The sequence below is a fragment of the Nematostella vectensis genome, chromosome 5 (genome assembly GCF_932526225.1).
Source record: "Nematostella vectensis chromosome 5, jaNemVect1.1, whole genome shotgun sequence".
NCBI classification, from domain to species: Eukaryota; Metazoa; Cnidaria; class Anthozoa; order Actiniaria; family Edwardsiidae; genus Nematostella; species Nematostella vectensis.
This window is the reverse complement of record NC_064038.1, coordinates 5,666,898-5,684,640: the sequence shown is the minus strand read 5'-3', so window position 1 is coordinate 5,684,640 and position 17,743 is coordinate 5,666,898. Positions and strand designations below refer to the sequence as shown.

The 17,743-nt window shown below is 43.4% G+C and overlaps 1 protein-coding gene across 2 annotated transcripts in view; it reads left to right on the top strand.

Moving 5' to 3' along the window:
- Positions 1 to 211: 211 nt before the first annotated feature.
- The window catches only part of LOC116617592, a 23,867-nt gene continuing 6,335 nt past the window's right edge, over positions 212 to 17,743 (top strand). The window contains exons 1-16 of one of the 2 annotated variants that reach the window (XM_048727263.1): positions 212 to 509; positions 1,807 to 1,977; positions 2,520 to 2,654; positions 2,937 to 3,141; positions 3,665 to 3,910; positions 4,578 to 4,724; positions 5,094 to 5,168; positions 5,681 to 5,755; positions 6,227 to 6,288; positions 7,172 to 7,507; positions 7,626 to 8,534; positions 8,833 to 9,049; positions 9,715 to 11,408; positions 11,808 to 12,040; positions 12,709 to 12,906; positions 14,656 to 14,863. In XM_048727263.1, the coding sequence (XP_048583220.1) occupies positions 1,816 to 1,977; positions 2,520 to 2,654; positions 2,937 to 3,141; positions 3,665 to 3,910; positions 4,578 to 4,724; positions 5,094 to 5,168; positions 5,681 to 5,755; positions 6,227 to 6,288; positions 7,172 to 7,507; positions 7,626 to 8,534; positions 8,833 to 9,049; positions 9,715 to 11,408; positions 11,808 to 12,040; positions 12,709 to 12,906; positions 14,656 to 14,863 (4,902 nt within the window). In that variant the 5' untranslated portion in view covers positions 212 to 509; positions 1,807 to 1,815. Of the gene's footprint in view, positions 510 to 1,660; positions 1,978 to 2,519; positions 2,655 to 2,936; positions 3,142 to 3,664; positions 3,911 to 4,577; positions 4,725 to 5,093; positions 5,169 to 5,680; positions 5,756 to 6,226; positions 6,289 to 7,171; positions 7,508 to 7,625; positions 8,535 to 8,832; positions 9,050 to 9,714; positions 11,409 to 11,807; positions 12,041 to 12,708; positions 12,907 to 14,655; positions 14,864 to 17,743 lie in introns of those variants that run through there. The other variant, XM_048727262.1, reaches the window with a different exon arrangement.

The window sequence follows — 17,743 nt, the reverse complement described above, 5'->3', positions numbered from 1 at the left end:
AATATTTGCCGAGTCTCAGTTTGCGTCGTAATCACAACCTCAATGTTCCTGTTTTACATAATAAACACGCATCAGCTCACTTGTGATATTGATTATCTAGGTTTCATTTTATGTTATACAAATTTTAATAGAAAATTAAAAGTTTAATTAATGCAATAAAAAAAAAAACAATGAAAATAGATAATCGTTAATCCAATTGTACTTGGGCCATTTTACTTCAAAATCCCAATCTCCCTATAAGGAAGTCTTTCATGATAGCGACCATACGCCTGAAAAGGCTCGGACATCCTGTGACAAATTCAAACGGAAGTGAACCACTCACGTGTTGCGTTACGTCACGCTGCCCTGCCCTCGCCTGATACATATACGTTAGGGTAAAAGAGGGTAGCAATATTACAACGTTCGGTTCCACTCGACATTCCGTGAATGTATAATATATATCATAAAGTTTGACAAGAAGTAATTTGTGGACGTTTTTCTTCAGAACCATCTGTCTCGGACTGCTAAAGGTATGTTGGACGAAGAGCTAACGCTCTAAGCGTCAGCGAAACTGTTTTGTTTACACAGAGACGTTGTACATACTATTTAAACTTGGTGTTGTTATATTACCCTGCTCTACCACACCTACGCAAACCACCTATTACAGCTTTTCTGTATTTTTTCTAGTCATTTTGCGAAAAGTATGGACAGCAATTCATTTCTCCCCGTCATATATATTTTGTAATATACTAAGCCTTAATTTAAGTTAATTCAATATTGTTAAACTTGAGCGCGTGATGTCGATACAGTTGTGTGAAGGCTGTGTCAGCGCTTGTTGAGGGTCGCTATTGTTCAAGGTCGAACAGTTTCATTTTAAAGCTCAGGCAATTTTTTAGTCGTGAAAATGCCGAGGGGGATGCTCACTTATGGGGATGGGGGGGGCTTTTTAGCCGAGGGAGCGGCTCACTTATAGGGGGCTATTTAGCATAGTGAGCGGCTCACTTGTGGGGGGCTTTTTAGCCGAGGGGGCGGCTCACTTATGGGGGGGGGGGGGCTTTTTAGTCGAGGGAGCGGCTCACTTATGGGGGGCTTTTTAGCCGAGGGAGCGGCTCACTTATGGGGGGGCTTTTTAACCGAGGGAGCGGCTCACTTATGGGGGGCTTTTTAGCCGAGGGAGCGGCTCACTTATGGGGGGGGGGGGGCTTTTTAGCCGAGGGAGCGGCTCACTTATGGGGGGCTTTTTAGCCGAGGGAGTGGCTCACTTATGGGGGGCTTTTTTTCACGATAACTGGGTACACTATGCAGGGGAGGGTCCGACATGATTTAAATTTTAATTCAATTAATTTATTTGGCACTTTTTCATCTTTGATTCACGGGCGTTGCTCCAAATACATTCAACTTGAAGAACAAAATTTACAATTGGGGGTGGGGGAGGGGCGGGGGTAAGTAAGGGTCCCAAGGAAGAGGGACGGTTTCATTGTTCTTCCATTCTTTTTATTTTTAGGCCAAATATCTGAAAATAGGGAGGGGTGGGGGCGCTCGGCCCACTCCTAGATCCGCCCCTGGTATATTTTTGCCATGAAGTGTTTTTTTTTTCTATAGGTGCAGAAAAGACATGCATGCAAGGGCGATCCAGAAGTTTTAAGAAAGGGGGGGGAGCCGGAGCAAAAGTTTTAAGAAAGGGGGGGCAGACTTATTGTTCTTCCGTATATTTTATTATATTTCTTGTTAATTTTTAAGCGAAATGTCTGAAAATAGGGGGGGGCCGGCCCCCCTAGATCCGTCCCTGGCATGCATTGTTTTCTCCCTCAAAAGTCTTGTTTTCAGGTCTCAGTGATGTTGCACTGTATACCCATCTTGTTTTTCGTGCTCGCTTTAACCTTCTGTGATGCACAAAACACAACGTACGAAGTGCGCATCCTCGAGGGCCTACCAACCGCTGATCTTACAACCCGAGGTATCAGCCCGGCGACGCTTGTCATTCGTCATAACTTGCAGGTTTGACTTCCATACTTTGTTTGTGCGGGTGAAGGACCCGAGGGGGGGACTCCACATATAAACAGACGGGTTTGGAGTGTGTCGGTACTACTCGGGAGTTGCTCGGTACTACTCGGGAGTGGCTCGGTACTACTCGGGAGTTGCTCGGTACTACTCGGGAGTGGCTCGGTACTACTCGGGAGTTGCTCGTTGCTACTCGGGAGTGGCTCGGTACTACTCGGGAGTTGCTCGGTACTACTCGGGAGTGGCTCGGTACTACTCGGGAGTTGCTCGTTGCTACTCGGGAGTGACTTCGTTCTACCCGCTACCCGGCAACGGTGCTACTTGGGAATTAGTCAATGTTACTCGGAAACATTTCGGTTTTACTCGGGAGGGACTCGGTGCTACTCGGGAGGGACTCGATTCCACTCGGGAGTGACCCGGTGCCACATGAGTTGGAAGTGGCTCAGTTATTATACTCGAGCATAGCCAGTAAGGGCATATTTTTTGTAATGGTTGGCGCCAAAGAAACGTGACCTAGCTCTTTTCTGTGGTTTTCGTAGGGTAAGATCACGTTCAAGGAGAGTTCACGGTATTGGATCGAGATGAGAATTCAAGTGCCAGAGGGGCGAAATACGAGTGAAATACAAACCGCGTACGGACTGGGAAGAGACAACGAGACTATAATACTACAAGTGGTAAGGCCCTGGGATTGACCTGCGTGGTATACCACATTATGTCATAATAATGGAGAAAGCATAGTAACACGTTCGCACTAGGTGAGAGAGCGTGACGTTTTCAGGCAAAGGGGCGGGGTCGGGTGGGGGACCCTACATTTAAGAATTACCCGCTCTTAGGAGGCCTTAGTGGGAGGTTTTATTATTTAGTTTTTTTGTTGTTGCATTTTTGTAAATTGTATGGCTTAGGGATAGTCTATGTGAAACACCAAACAAAAGAAGCAACACCTTCTCTTCTTCCAGGATGACATGTTGCTTAGACCAGACCCAATGACAAACGAAGCGAAAGACCAGCTCGTCTTGATCATCGGAGCATCTCTCGGCGGATTCTTTGTCGTCTGTATCACTGTTTCTTTGTTTATCTACTTTTGCTGGTGGAAACCAATCCATTCGCAGAAAGAGCAGGGGCTTATTTCGACGGAACACCAGGGGGATAATGCAACAGAAGGTAACAGCAGAATGTAATCCTATTAAAAGAACACCTCACGGAAGACAATCTCACCGTGCGCCACCTGCAATCGCCATTCGCCATTTGCACTGACAACCTTTATTGAAATAGGTGTATGTTGTCAGTGTATATAAACGGCAAATGCCAATTGTCAAATGGCATTTCTAAGATCGAAAAATACCATTGAACACGTCAAATTTCTACTGAATGCAGGAAAATGTGGATAATTTCTGCAATTATATTACTTATCATCATTATTCTTACAAATAGTAATACCCAAAAGCAGTGATTGGTCTTAGAACTCGCCATTTGCACTGACAAAGCTTATTGAAATAGGTGTATATTAGCCACCGCGTTTAAGCCTGAAGTTATGCGGCGGCTAATACATGCAGCTAGGCTGTTTTTACCCAAGCTTCCATGCGGGCTTGTCGCGTAGTCGCGAAGCCGGTTGGGTGACAACGTTTTGTCAACCGACTGTACATCACTTACCGCGAGGCCCGCCTCCTTTATTTCCTTATTCCAGGCTCCGTGTTCCGAGAAACCACTTTCGCCCAGAGAAGGCGGATCTTCAGCGACTCGTCAGTCGCTGTTGCCATAGTGACCTTCATAGCAACAGCGTGCGTGGTACATGCTCAGTTGGTTTCACCTATGGTAGACATCACCGTGTACACTCCCCACGGGTTTCTGCGAGACGACTCTATGGTACTGGTACGAGCGGACCACAGGAACCCCGTAGAGGTGAATGCCTCTATTTCCATCAGTGTTTATGGTGAGTGGCGTGGAAGAAATGTGCTGTCCAATGCCAAGTAACTTCTACATTCTCGTACCCAGAGCTCCTCCGCTGTTATGTGTCGGACGGAAAACATGACCGAGGAGCTCTGGGAACAAAAATGGTAACTTCTATAGCTTTGATATGTGTTTTTTTCCCATAACCTTTTTCTTTGGAGCCAACCGTTTAATATAGGCCCAAGATATAGGCTGCATAGGGCTCGTGTATAAAGTGTATATTAAGCGAAAATAAAGTGTCGCGAAAATTGGGATGCGGGAAAATTAAGTGAGTACACGAAAAAGCCTTTGGGTGAAATATTAACTGTTTAATACTAGCTTTTTTGAAAACGCCCTGTCCATTTTGTCCTCTAATATACCTTTAGTACCTTTACAATTCACTGTATTTATGGATTTTTATGGAACTTAATTTAGCCCACACATGTTTTTGCTACGGTTTGTTACAGTTTTGATGATTAGTGTACAATTTAATTCCACTTGTTTTGCTTGATTTTTTTTCCCAAAATCGCGGTATTAAAGTGATCTTGGGTTCTCGAAAGTGGCGAAATCTCGAAAATGCATGTGAAATGCCGCGAAATATCGCCACCTCAGAATCGCGAAATATTGACTTCGCAGAAATATGGAATGCCATTTTTTCTTTTTTTTTTCAGATGTCCCAAGCGCGGCCCAGTTTCTGTCAGACCATTGTGATGTCAACGTCACGTGTCACATGGGAACCTGCGATCCGCTGACCGGCAAATGCGCATGTCCTAGAGAGAAGAAGCTGCTGACACCAGGGCGGGATCGCTGTGTTTATGGTAGCTAAAACCTATTTGTACAAACTACTTGAAACTAAACATGTAGTTTTGGGTGGCTCTGTCAGCCGTAATTTTGTCATTTGAGCAGAATCAAGTGTTAGAAAACATCCATTTCCATCACAGGGTGATTTGTGGTGGATGTTGTTTTGTGTTATGGGGTTGTGATATTTTCCATTGATTTTGGTAATTTAAATATAAAAGAGTGTTTCTAGATCAATTCGAGATTTTATTGCATGATTTGTTTTTAACTATGTAAAAAAAACAATAGCAAATGTATGACTAGAACTCCTTTCTATAGGCAAAGATAGAAGTGGTTAGTTTGAGCGGTTTGACTAGCTTGTTGGTCAACCTGTGTTTTTTTTTTTGTAGCTTGCGAATCTAGCTGTCCTTCTGGAACGTTCGAGGCGAGCCCGTGTAACGAGACGCAGTCAGCAGTCTGTCGCAGTAAGTGCATTTTTATTCTGGTGCACATTGTGGGAGTTACTCGGTGCTACTCGGGATCGACTCGGTTGTATTCGAGAATGACTAGGTTCTACTCGGAAGTGACTCGTTGCTACGCGGGATTGACTCGGTTCTATTCGAGAGTGACTCGGTTCTACTCGAGATTGACTCGGTTCTATTCGAGAGTGTCTCGGTTCTACTCGGGAGTGACTCGTTGCTACGCGGGAGTGACTCGATACTACTCGGAAGTGACTCGGTGCTACTCGGGAATTACTAGGATCTTCTGCCTTTGGCCCATAGTGCACTTTGTCAGCTAGCGAGACAGATCATAACTTGAGATCATGCAGTAAATATAAATTAGGACAGCCCTTCGTAAAGAGGGCTCCATCTTTCACGATCGCGTAATCCCCCCTCCCCCCTCAATGAAAAGTTTCCTTTCTATTATTACGTATGGCGCATGCGTGTTGCACTAGTGCAGTTTTCCAGTTGATACTGTCTGTTTATGATCATTTTAGAATGTCGTCCACTCTGCAGTTATAACGAGTTCGAGTCTGCCGCGTGCGCCGGGACCACAGACAGGAACTGTACCGGTAAAAAAAAGTTTTTTTTCCCAATTAAAGCCTATCACGCCGCCATTTTATGATCCGCACAATACGAGCCACACAGAAGCATCCATTTCCATCGGCTGATTCACATGGGAGTTCCTGAGATACGTTGAATCAATCATCGTTGTTGGTTATGATTTTCGAAGAAACATAAACAAAGGAATGGCTGATTGAAACTCTTTAAGGAGTCGAAAGGCACTTGCACACTAATTAAAAAATAAACATTTTCCAAAACAATGCCAAACTTGCACACTTGTACTAAAGAAAAAAAAATAAAAATTTGCCAAAACAATGCCAAATCTTCACCCAAAATGGTTATATACGATATAGTTTATTCACTGTACGTAATTTCAGGATTTGAGTAACGTACAGCTTGTAAAAGCATGTACAGAGACTTATTCCTTATTACTGTGTCATCCCACTCAATTATCAAAAATAAGAAGCATTTTTTCCCAGATATATCACAGCTTCCGCAGATCAAAGTTTCTCAACACCTGATGTATGAGGACCTCTTCAAGGTGAGATAACATGTCTGCTTTTCTTTTAACGTCAGGGGCTTGTTTCTCGAAACACCCGAGAATTCACGGGTCCAAAAACTTTATTTTGCAATTTTGCTGAAAATTACGCAAGTTTTCCTTTTTGAGAACCACTTTCATGTTTTAGAACAGTTTGAACGTCCTCTTGGTTCATAGTCCAAATGATTACGCTCCATGGGGCTATTTTCGAAGTTTTGCTGAAGCCAAAAAGTTACCCAAAAAGTGTCGTTTCTTTCGGGCCCGAAAAGTTCGGGGAAGATCAAAATCTATATATTCATAGAATCGTCCTTCCAAGAATATTTGTGGTAAAATACGATGTTTGACGATATTTCAACACATTTAGATACCATTAATTTTATATTAGCCAGCTTTTCAAATTTAAGGAATAAGCCCCCAGGGGCTCGTTTCTCGAAACACCCATATTGAATAAAGGCGACTTGCACTCAGAAGTCAGATGACTTTTTGAGTGCCAAAATTCGAGCCAAAATAAATACAGAGATTGTTGCGCCCGTAAAGCCAGAGAGCGACGAGAAGATAAAATTTTTCAATGAAAATATTCTCTTCCCGACAAACAAACTTTCTTGCTGACTCGTAAGCGCTTATTGTTTTTGTTACTTTTTGTTACCCAAAAAGTCACATGATTTCAAGGGCAAGTCCTATTGTTTCCGAGCTTCACGAGTGTTTTTTTATTTTTGAAAAAAAATCTCATTTCTATTATAGTATACAAACTGTGAGCTTGGGCTCCCTGTGGTCCGACCTTGAAAGTTTACCTCTTTTATGTCGATTCCATAACATTGTCTTTGATACGAACTGTAAATTTGGGCTCCCTGTGGCATAACAGAATAGCTTTTTTTTCCCCTTATAGGTCAAGCACGACATCAACACCGAGCCTCCGGTCACCAACATCAGCGGTCCATACGATGTCTGGCTCAACAGGACCAGCGGTATCGCCCTTCGTGTCAGGCTCATTAGCATGGATCTCAGCACTAGCTTTCGACAAGTCCATCACCATAGCAACGACAACACTAGGTTCCAGGATCTTAGCGATTTCAAAAAGATTCTTGACGATTTTTGTGAATATCCGCTCCCAGATTTCTACATAGCAAGTATTAGTCATTTTCAAGAGATAGATGTTCGGAAAGATGACTACTATAATGACTGCCCAACCTACCCTAAATCGGAATCCAAAAGAAAAGCTAAGGTAGGTGCTGATCACAATCTTAATCCTAAGACATGAGCACTAGTAGGTGTGGTCGAAGCAATTTTTAACACTAAGACTTGGTACAAACGCTAAGCATTATATTTTCTCTTTATCCCAGGTTGACGACGCGTTGTTCTGCCCGGGGGTTAATAACTCAGTTGTGCCCCTCTTTGGAAGCAGAACTCTGAGCGACAAACTCAGAAAAGTCGAGAAAAGCGCCGACTGTCATCGCAAAAAGCTGGCCTGCGGTAAATGCCGTGAGGCATGCGCAAAACACGTTCGCTCCATCCCAGGCTGCGACATCAAGACAAGGTTTGACGTCACTCTTGGAAAACAAAATTATTCTGAGCATTACGCTTATTGCTTTGATTGCTGTTTCGTCGATAACTGCACATGCACGTCTTGTCCATGTGGGATGTACGAGAAAAATTGCCTGGACTCTCAGATTACCTGTGTCCGCGCGGACGAGTACAAGATTTCCCTTGAACCAAGTTTTCCTTCATCCGGGGATTTCAGATGTCACGTGGAGGTAGTGAAAGGACCACAATTTGTTTTGCAAACGTCGCTATGGAAACACGGGGAAATGGTGTATGGTGTTGCCGGCGACATGAAGAATCTCACCAAGGAATCGAACGAAGAATCGACTCACGACTTCGGGTATTTGATTTTTCACCATCCAACTGCATTCCATGGGAAGGACACGAAAAAAGACCTAATAATCAGCGGAAATGTTAACCGCGAGTCATTCGATGTCGGATGGTTCAGCCATGATAAAGACCTAACGAATTCAATCGCCTCAGGATCCGAGAGGAACTCACTACACCTTCAACCTCGACGCCCATTTCGCATAAACACCAAAACCTGGCCCAGCACGCACTGCGCGTCCAAGCCCAAGGGAGACTTCGTCCTTGTCGCCAATACTTCAGTGCATAAAAACTTCGAGAAGTTCGCTAACCTCTACGCCGAGCTTGACTGGCAGGATCGCCAGAGGGTGTATAAGGTTTACGACAAGAGTTCTTACCGCAAGGTAGATGGATGTGGCTAAGGAAGGGGTGGGGTTTGGATGGGGATGGGGGGGGGGGGGGGGTAATGACTGGTGCAACAAATCAGGGCCGTAGCAAGGGGTGGGGCACTGGGGGCGCGTGCCCTCCAATATTAAAAAGATTATGAGGAAATGAACAAGGGCGTGGTGGGGCACCCCAATGTTTTCTCAATGTTTCTGTTTCGTTCCCCAAATAATTCGAGGCCTGCTACGGCTATGAAATATTCATATTTTCATTAACTGGTAAAAAGATCCTTAGATTTGCATTTTCACATTTTGCAAGGTGTCGTTTCGGGTGCCAAAGGAATGTTCCATCCTCAGAGAGATCCTCCCGAGTACAACCATCCTTAATGATGCATCCTTACAAGGCGCCCTGGTCAGCAACCGGACGTTTTGGACACTGATGGTGAAGGGTTGGTTGAAAGAGTGTCCGGGCGCGTTTAACATCAAGATGTATGATCAGGACAGGCCTAAGGTGGAGGTGTATAACTATGATATAGGTACGTTATCAGGGTGTATAACTATGATATAGGTACGTTATCAGAGTGAATAACTATGATATAGGTATGTTATCAGGGTGAATAACTATGATATAGGTACGTTATCAGAGTGAATAACTATGATATAGGTACGTTATCAGGGTGAATAACTATGATATAGGTACGTTAACAGGGTGAATAACTATGATATAGGTACGTTATCAGGGCGAATAACTATGATATAGGTACGTTATCAGTTTGAATAACTATGATATAGGTACGTTATCAGGGTGAATAACTATGATATAGGTACGTTATCTGGGTGAATAACTATGATATAGGTACGTTATCAGGGTGAATATCTATGATCTTGGTACGTTATCGCGGTGTATAACTGTGATATTTGTACGTTATTGTGGCGTATAAATAAGATATTGTATGTTGTCGATTGAATAACTCATGATATCATATGTAGTGGATATGGGAGGTGTATAACTATGATATTGTATGTAGTGGAGGCGTATAACATGATAGAAGGAATGTCTAACACGTCTATGAATAGTAGAAAGAGTAGATCATAAGGGAAATTATTATTTCCTGAGGTTTATTATTTACAGCCGTCGCCTAAGCTTGATCACAGAAGTAATGCCATGATATCACTTATTATGACCACGTTCCCGTTTCAGCTGTGACCAAGTCCAAGTGTGATTTCCTAGTAGAGTTTAACCTTCCGTCCGGTGCCGACACAAACTTGATCGACAAGCAGTTCATGATCAAACTGACCGATACACACCGCTCGATCCAGATCGTCCTTGTGAGCCCGCGATACGCGCCAAACTTTAACCTCCCTGAGATAGACAGCGAAATCGATATCGATCACATCGCGCACCTTCTCCTCCCCTTCGCCTACGCCCTTGTTGTCATGGTGACCCTCCTAGTAGGGATCCTTATCTATGGGTACAGGACACGCCCTAAGGATAGGTCCCACCGGGACAGGGACAGCAAGCTTCATTTTCGGCACGTGCTATTTGTGGTATGGCACGTGGGAATGCGACTGGTGAAGAGCTTCCTCCTGACCTTGACCCTGCTTGTGGTCGTTCTGTCTGCTGTTCATCACAGTAATGTTAAGGTGTTGGAAAGGTATCCTGAATTTCGGGCGCAGAGGAATGGTATTGAGAGGGAACTCATGGAGCGAATGGAATCGCACAAAGCGCAGGAGATAGATCGTCAGTTGCGACACCTTGAAAAAGGCAAGGAAACGTGTGACCAAAAACTGGACGAAGCCGACAAAATGATCGACGCGTATTTCCGAGAGATGCAGCGACGGTTGATGGAGGACATAAAGAATAAATCTATCATTCACGCCGCGTTTAAAAGTGTTGAGCGACGTTTTAAGGAGGCAAAGAGAAACTTTAGAGACACACGAGAAGAGTTCAATCGCGGGCTCCGAGTTCTAACCGATGAGATAAACGAGAAAGTACAAAAAATCCAAAACAAGATCCAGGGAACGTTCTGGATGTCGGCTGCTAAGGTTATGTACGACATCATTGATGCCGCTTCAAGAATCTTCGGGGGTGGACTCGGACCGTTTATCAATTGGGTCAGTTTAGATGTCAGCTTTCCACGGATTGACGTCTCTTTAGGATCCTTCGATGCCTTCTTTGATGATTTCACCAAATCTTTTAATAAGCCGGACCTAGACTTCGATGTAATCAATTATAATTTCAGTGGATTTCACGTTAATTTACCAAAAAAGAGCATGTCTTTGAACTTGGAAGAGCTCGAAATACCAGAGTTTAAATTCTTCAGTCCAGTAACAGGGGAGAGAATTGAAGAACTGCTGGTTTTAGAATGGATTGCGTCGCTATTCAAGACTGGCATTATTTCTGGTATTCTTCTCGTCATGGACTTTCTGTGGTTTGTTTATAGACACTGCAAGACGTATCAAAGTGCGCTCTTGTTGCTGCACGGGATACCTGTGGTGTACAACCTTGATGACATCATCGAAGATAACGAGAAAAAGAGAAAGGAGACGGAGAAGAAAAAGTTGAAGGAATCCATAGAATCATTTGACACAAGCGTGGAGAGCATTGGCTCGAATTCTACTGGTTCACCAGGGAGGAGTGTAACGTCTACGGAGCAGGATAAAAGCGATAAGCAACGGAAAATCACTCAAATATCAAACGGGCAAGAGGACAAGGAACTCAGGACTGGTTCTCAGGGGAGGGGTGATGAAGATTTTTGCGGAGATGAAGTTGATGGACAAAGTGAGGTTCGTGAGCATGGAATGAGAGCTGTCTCTTACGGAATGATGGCTTTAGGATACCTTAACGATGCCGCATTCTTCGTATTTCGGCAGCTAAAGGTGTTGAATTATCAGGTGAATATGCTTGGCTATAAGGGTGTAGATATTAGGAACATAAGCAAACGCACGTTTCTGAACGGTGGACGGAATCCTTTCAAAACGTAGCCTGCTAGCCTGCTAGCCTGCTCTTATTGTGGATTATTCCACAATGAGAGCCGGCTAGCAGGCTATGCGAAGCGAAGCTTTTTCCTCCTTTGTTTCTGCCCTAACCCAATGAAAGAAGACGTATTTTTCCCACCACGCAGAATGAAACCCAGCGTTGCGTTAGCGTTGGAAACAAGAACCCTCTACTTTTGGTTACCTTCCCTATTATAAGGGAGGTAGAATTGGGGGGGGGGGTGGGCAAGGGTGAGGAAAGGAGGAGGATCCGTTCAGTCCACTAATCCACTAAAATGCATATTCCCTCTTTTCCAGTTGACAAAGACCAACCTCGTTCCCATGTGCTTGCTTGGCGTGATAGGAATGCTGTCAATCTACGTTGTCATAGTAACAGCCAAGTATTCTCTGAACGTTGAGTCGCTCGATGCGCTGGGGTACTTTGAGGTGAAGATGGCGCCGATAATGACGATGAGGAAGATTGTAAATACAAGAATCACCTCAAACGCCTTTTTAATCAATGAGATTCAGTTACCGTACTACGAGAAAAGGTAAAAGGTTACTGTGTATGCCATAAGAAAATGTCGCTAAACTTTTAGCTGACCAAAGCCGGAAGCCGTGCGGGTGTGTGTGTGTGTTTCCGAGGGGGGGGGGGGGGGGGGGGTGGCTTACTCGTGGTACATACATACATACTTTTTATTTGTCCTTATACAGATTGTGTACATGGGATGAGTTCCAAATCAGATTAAGATAGTTTCACATGCGATGAAGGATTACAACGTTAATTTGCTTCGTAACGCAGTGATTTTGGCTATTATTTTTTTAAAGTTTTGTCGGGGCAAGAGCCCGAGAGACCGAGAGACGAAGCGGGGGGGGGGGGAGGGTAGATCCCTAGAGGCCGGTCGATAATTCGGAGCCGCGCACGGACTCGGACGCTTGAATACATTCAACCACCTTTCGATTGACGAAAGCCTCTGTCAATCTCCCAAATATCACTCTTTACAGCAATAGACCCACGAGCTTTCATTGCCATGTCGCTCTATGTCTGTCACTCGTCCATTACTTGATAGGTACCTTGTCCTTAGTTCTTAGTCTGTACTATTTATTTTATCTTATTATTAAGCTATTATTTTCTCTCTTTTGTTTTTGTTCCTGTTGCAACACTCAAGACCGCTCATAGCTTGCTAGTGGCGATGACTAAAAGCACTTTTTATCGTAGGTTGAGTGCTCGTGTCGCGTTTGCGCGAAAGAAAGCCGAGTTCTTTCAGGGTTTCCAGTGCACGACTGCTGATCTGCATAACAAGGAATACTGTTTCTGGGTCGACGGAAAATGTGACAGAGTCAAGCCATACACGGAACAGTTCCTGCAAAACTTAACGAAGCTTGAGTGTAGTGTGCCAGCGGTTATACCCAAAAGGTAGGACAGCTGTTATAGTAGTATAACCTTAGTAGTATAACCAGAAAACCAGCTGTTATAACCAGAAAAAAAGGCAGCGGTTATACCCAGAAATTATGCAAGCGGTTATACCAAGAAGGTCTGCCAGCGGTTATACCAAGATGTGTGCGGTTATATGCCAGTTTGCATAGCACACAGGTGCTTCGTGTAAACAAACTACCAAGATATCTCGAAAATACGCTTGAAGCGCCGACCCAATCTCCCTTTTTAGGAGCGCCATAGTTAGTTAGTTTTGTTGGTTTAGAGGTCAAATCTAACCCTGCTCGTGTGGTGGGTTAACTCGCTAACCCACTGTTTAGTTGGCGTAACACAGGCCTCCCAAACTTTGTAGAAGAACTAAAGTTTCATAAAATGAAGTTGTCGACAAAAAAGACGTTATAAAAAACATTTCGCTTTGTTATGCGACCTTCGTTGCGATGCTGACTCGAAAATTATGCTGGGACAGACATGAAATTTATACTTGAAATGAACCTGTCTCGCTGGTGTCACGCACCAACTCGAATCATACAAATGACACTTTTGGCAATAAAATGGAGGTAATTACAGGTGGTAGAGGTGTTTTGGGGCTTATCTGCGAAAATAAAACCACCAAAGGTAAATTTGAGTTACTCTCTATTGATCTACTGGGTATCCTGTGTGAATTTTTTCCTCGTCAAACCAGTTTTTCACTCACTTCATCCAGCGTCAGTAATTCGGGGGAATACTTGGCTTTCGGGAATGGTGAGTTATCCGTAGGTTAGCTAAACTACGATTAAAAAGTTTTAACCCGGGATTAGGCTCTGATCTAGGGTTAAGTTAATCGGCCTTTCAGGAACCGGCCCCAGTGCGGTACCTCAAGGGTACAAATGCTTGACAGTACAACCTCTTTAGCGACCACATGGTCACTCAAATACGGTATTTTATACCTCTATTAAGACCACCCTTTGCAGGTTGCTGGCGCTTACAAAATACAAATTGATTGAATAAATTAACATGGCGTGATCTCAAAATGGTTATAAATAGTTAAGAAAAAGGTCATCATTATTTGTCTTGCTCTTTCTATTCTATATTATATAGATTACTAGGCCCCTGCGATGCCGCTACCTTGAAAGCGTACAGTAAACTTGCAGTCTAAACATGGAATCGATTAGTTTCCTTACATGGTGTATTCCACAAGTGATCTCCACAAAAACGACATTTGTTTGCTAAACGTTCTTGATATTACGTTTCTTTTAGCCGTTTTGGTGCATACAACTTTAATTTTTTGTGCTTTGTATATTACTTATGATTATTTGCCTGTTTGACCGGTTTACTGGTCAACTGCATTTTCCTTTTGCCTTTATTATACAGGTTTGCCAGGGCCGTAGCAGGGGGTGGGGCACTGGGGGCACGTACCCCCCCCCCCCCAAAAAAAAAAAAAAATATTAGGAAATGACCAGTAGGGGCGTGACTGTGCTCCCCCCTAAATATTTTTTTAATGTTTCTGTATTGTGCCCCCAATGTTTCGAGGCCTGCAATTGAAATTTTAGTCAATTCAATGCTATGTATCATTTTACTTTATTCAATTCATATTAAATTCAAATCATGGTACTGTCCTTTTAGTAGAGGTCCACCCTGTATCATTTATAACCCCTATCAGTTGCCAAAACACGTCCTATTTATCTAGGTTCACCACTTATCATTTAATGGTATTCAACTAATATTAGAGGTGTGCCTGTCCTCTTTATCTAGGTTCACCAAGTTCGACCGCATCCTATACAAGCAGCAGATGATGCGTGGAGTCGACCCCTACGTGACCGCCTGCAGATCCCTCGTCCTAAACACCTTCTACACCCTACTCGTCATCATCGCCATCTTCGTCATTATCACCCTGATCGGCGAGGTGCTGATGGTTGTACTCAAGAGATTTGATCTCATCCGAACGGTCAAGACCTATCGGGTTAGTATGACAAGAGATTTGATCTCATCCAAACGGTCAAGACCTATCGGGCTAGTATGTACTCTTAGTATGACAAGAGATTTGATCTCATCCAAACGGTCAAGACCTATCGGGTTAGTATGACAAGAGATTTGATCTCATCCGAACGGTCAAGACCTATCAAGTTGGTTAGTATGACAAGAGATTTGATCTCATCCGAACGGTCAAGACCTATCGGGTTAGTATGACAAGAGATTTGATCTCATCCAAACGGTCAAGACCTTTCGGGTTAGTATGACAAGAGATTTGATCTCATCCAAACGGTCAAGACCTTTCGGGTTAGTATGACAAGAGATTTGATCTCATCCAAACGGTCAAGACCTATCGGGTTAGTATGACAAGAGATTTGATCTCATCCAAACGGTCAAGACCTATCGGGTTAGTATGACAAGAGATTTGATCTCATCCAAACGGTCAAGACCTATCGGGTTAGTATGACAAGAGATTTGATCTCATCCAAACGGTCAAGACCTATCGGGTTAGTATGACAAGAGATTTGATCTCATCCAAACGGTCAAGACCTATCGGGTTAGTATGACAAGAGATTTGATCTCATCCAAACGGTCAAGACCAATCAGATGGGTTAGTACGACTAGAAAAATATAAAAACCTGATCGGCGAGGTTCTGATGGTTGTACTCAAGAGATTTGATCTCATCCGAACGGTCAAGACCAATCAGATGGGTTAGTACGACTAGAAAAATATAAAAACCTGATCGGCGAGGTTCTGATGGTTGTACTTAAGAGATTTGATCTCATCCAAACGGTCAAGACCAATCAGATGGGTTAGTATGACAAGAGATTTGATCTCATCCAAACGGTCAAGACCTATCGGGTTAGTATGACAAGAGATTTGATCTCATCCAAACGGTCAAGACCTATCGGGTTAGTATGACAAGAGATTTGATCTCATCCAAACGGTCAAGACCTATCAAGTTGGTTAGTATGACAAGAGATTTGATCTCATCCAAACGGTCAAGACCTATCGGGTTAGTATGACAAGAGATTTGATCTCATCCAAACGGTCAAGACCTATCGGGTTAGTATGACAAGAGATTTGATCTCATCCAAACGGTCAAGACCTATCGGGTTAGTATGACAGAGATTTGATCTCATCCAAACGGTCAAGACCTATCGGGTTAGTATGACAGAGATTTGATCTCATCCAAACGGTCAAGACCTATCGGGTGGGTTAGTATGACAAGAGATTTGATCTCATCCAAACGGTCAAGACCTATCGGGTGGGTGTATGATAAGAGATTTGATCTCATTCGAACGGTCAAGACCTATCAAGTTGGTTAGTATGACAAGAGATTTGATCTCATCCAAACGGTCAAGACCTATCGGGTTAGTATGACAAGAGATTTGATCTCATCCGAACGGTCAAGACCTATCAAGTTGGTTAGTATGACAAGAGATTTGATCTCATCCGAACGGTCAAGACCTATCGGTTTAGTATGACAAGAGATTTGATCTCATCCAAACGGTCAAGACCTTTCGGGTTAGTATGACAAGAGATTTGATCTCATCCAAACGGTCAAGACCTTTCGGGTTAGTATGACAAGAGATTTGATCTCATCCAAACGGTCAAGACCTATCGGGTTAGTATGACAAGAGATTTGATCTCATCCAAACGGTCAAGACCTATCGGGTTAGTATGACAAGAGATTTGATCTCATCCAAACGGTCAAGACCTATCAAGTTGGTTAGTATGACAAGAGATTTGATCTCATCCAAACGGTCAAGACCTATCGGGTTAGTATGACAAGAGATTTGATCTCATCCAAACGGTCAAGACCTATCGGGTTAGTATGACAAGAGATTTGATCTCATCCAAACGGTCAAGACCTATCGGGTTAGTATGACAGAGATTTGATCTCATCCAAACGGTCAAGACCTATCGGGTTAGTATGACAGAGATTTGATCTCATCCAAACGGTCAAGACCTATCGGGTGGGTTAGTATGACAAGAGATTTGATCTCATCCAAACGGTCAAGACCTATCGGGTGGGTGTATGATAAGAGATTTGATCTCATTCGAACGGTCAAGACCTATCAAGTTGGTTAGTATGACAAGAGATTTGATCTCATCCAAACGGTCAAGACCTATCGGGTTAGTATGACAAGAGATTTGATCTCATCCGAACGGTCAAGACCTATCAAGTTGGTTAGTATGACAAGAGATTTGATCTCATCCGAACGGTCAAGACCTATCGGTTTAGTATGACAAGAGATTTGATCTCATCCAAACGGTCAAGACCTTTCGGGTTAGTATGACAAGAGATTTGATCTCATCCAAACGGTCAAGACCTTTCGGGTTAGTATGACAAGAGATTTGATCTCATCCAAACGGTCAAGATCTATCGGGTTAGTATGACAAGAGATTTGATCTCATCCAAACGGTCAAGACCTATCGGGTTAGTATGACAAGAGATTTGATCTCATCCAAACGGTCAAGACCTATCGGGTTAGTATGACAAGAGATTTGATCTCATCCAAACGGTCAAGACCTATCGGGTTAGTATGACAAGAGATTTGATCTCATCCAAACGGTCAAGACCTATCGGGTTAGTATGACAAGAGATTTGATCTCATCCAAACGGTCAAGACCAATCAGATGGGTTAGTACGACTAGAAAAATATAAAAACCTGATCGGCGAGGTTCTGATGGTTGTACTCAAGAGATTTGATCTCATCCGAACGGTCAAGACCAATCAGATGGGTTAGTACGACTAGAAAAATATAAAAACCTGATCGTTGAGGTTCTGATGGTTGTACTTAAGAGATTTGATCTCATCCAAACGGTCAAGACCAATCAGATGGGTTAGTATGACAAGAGATT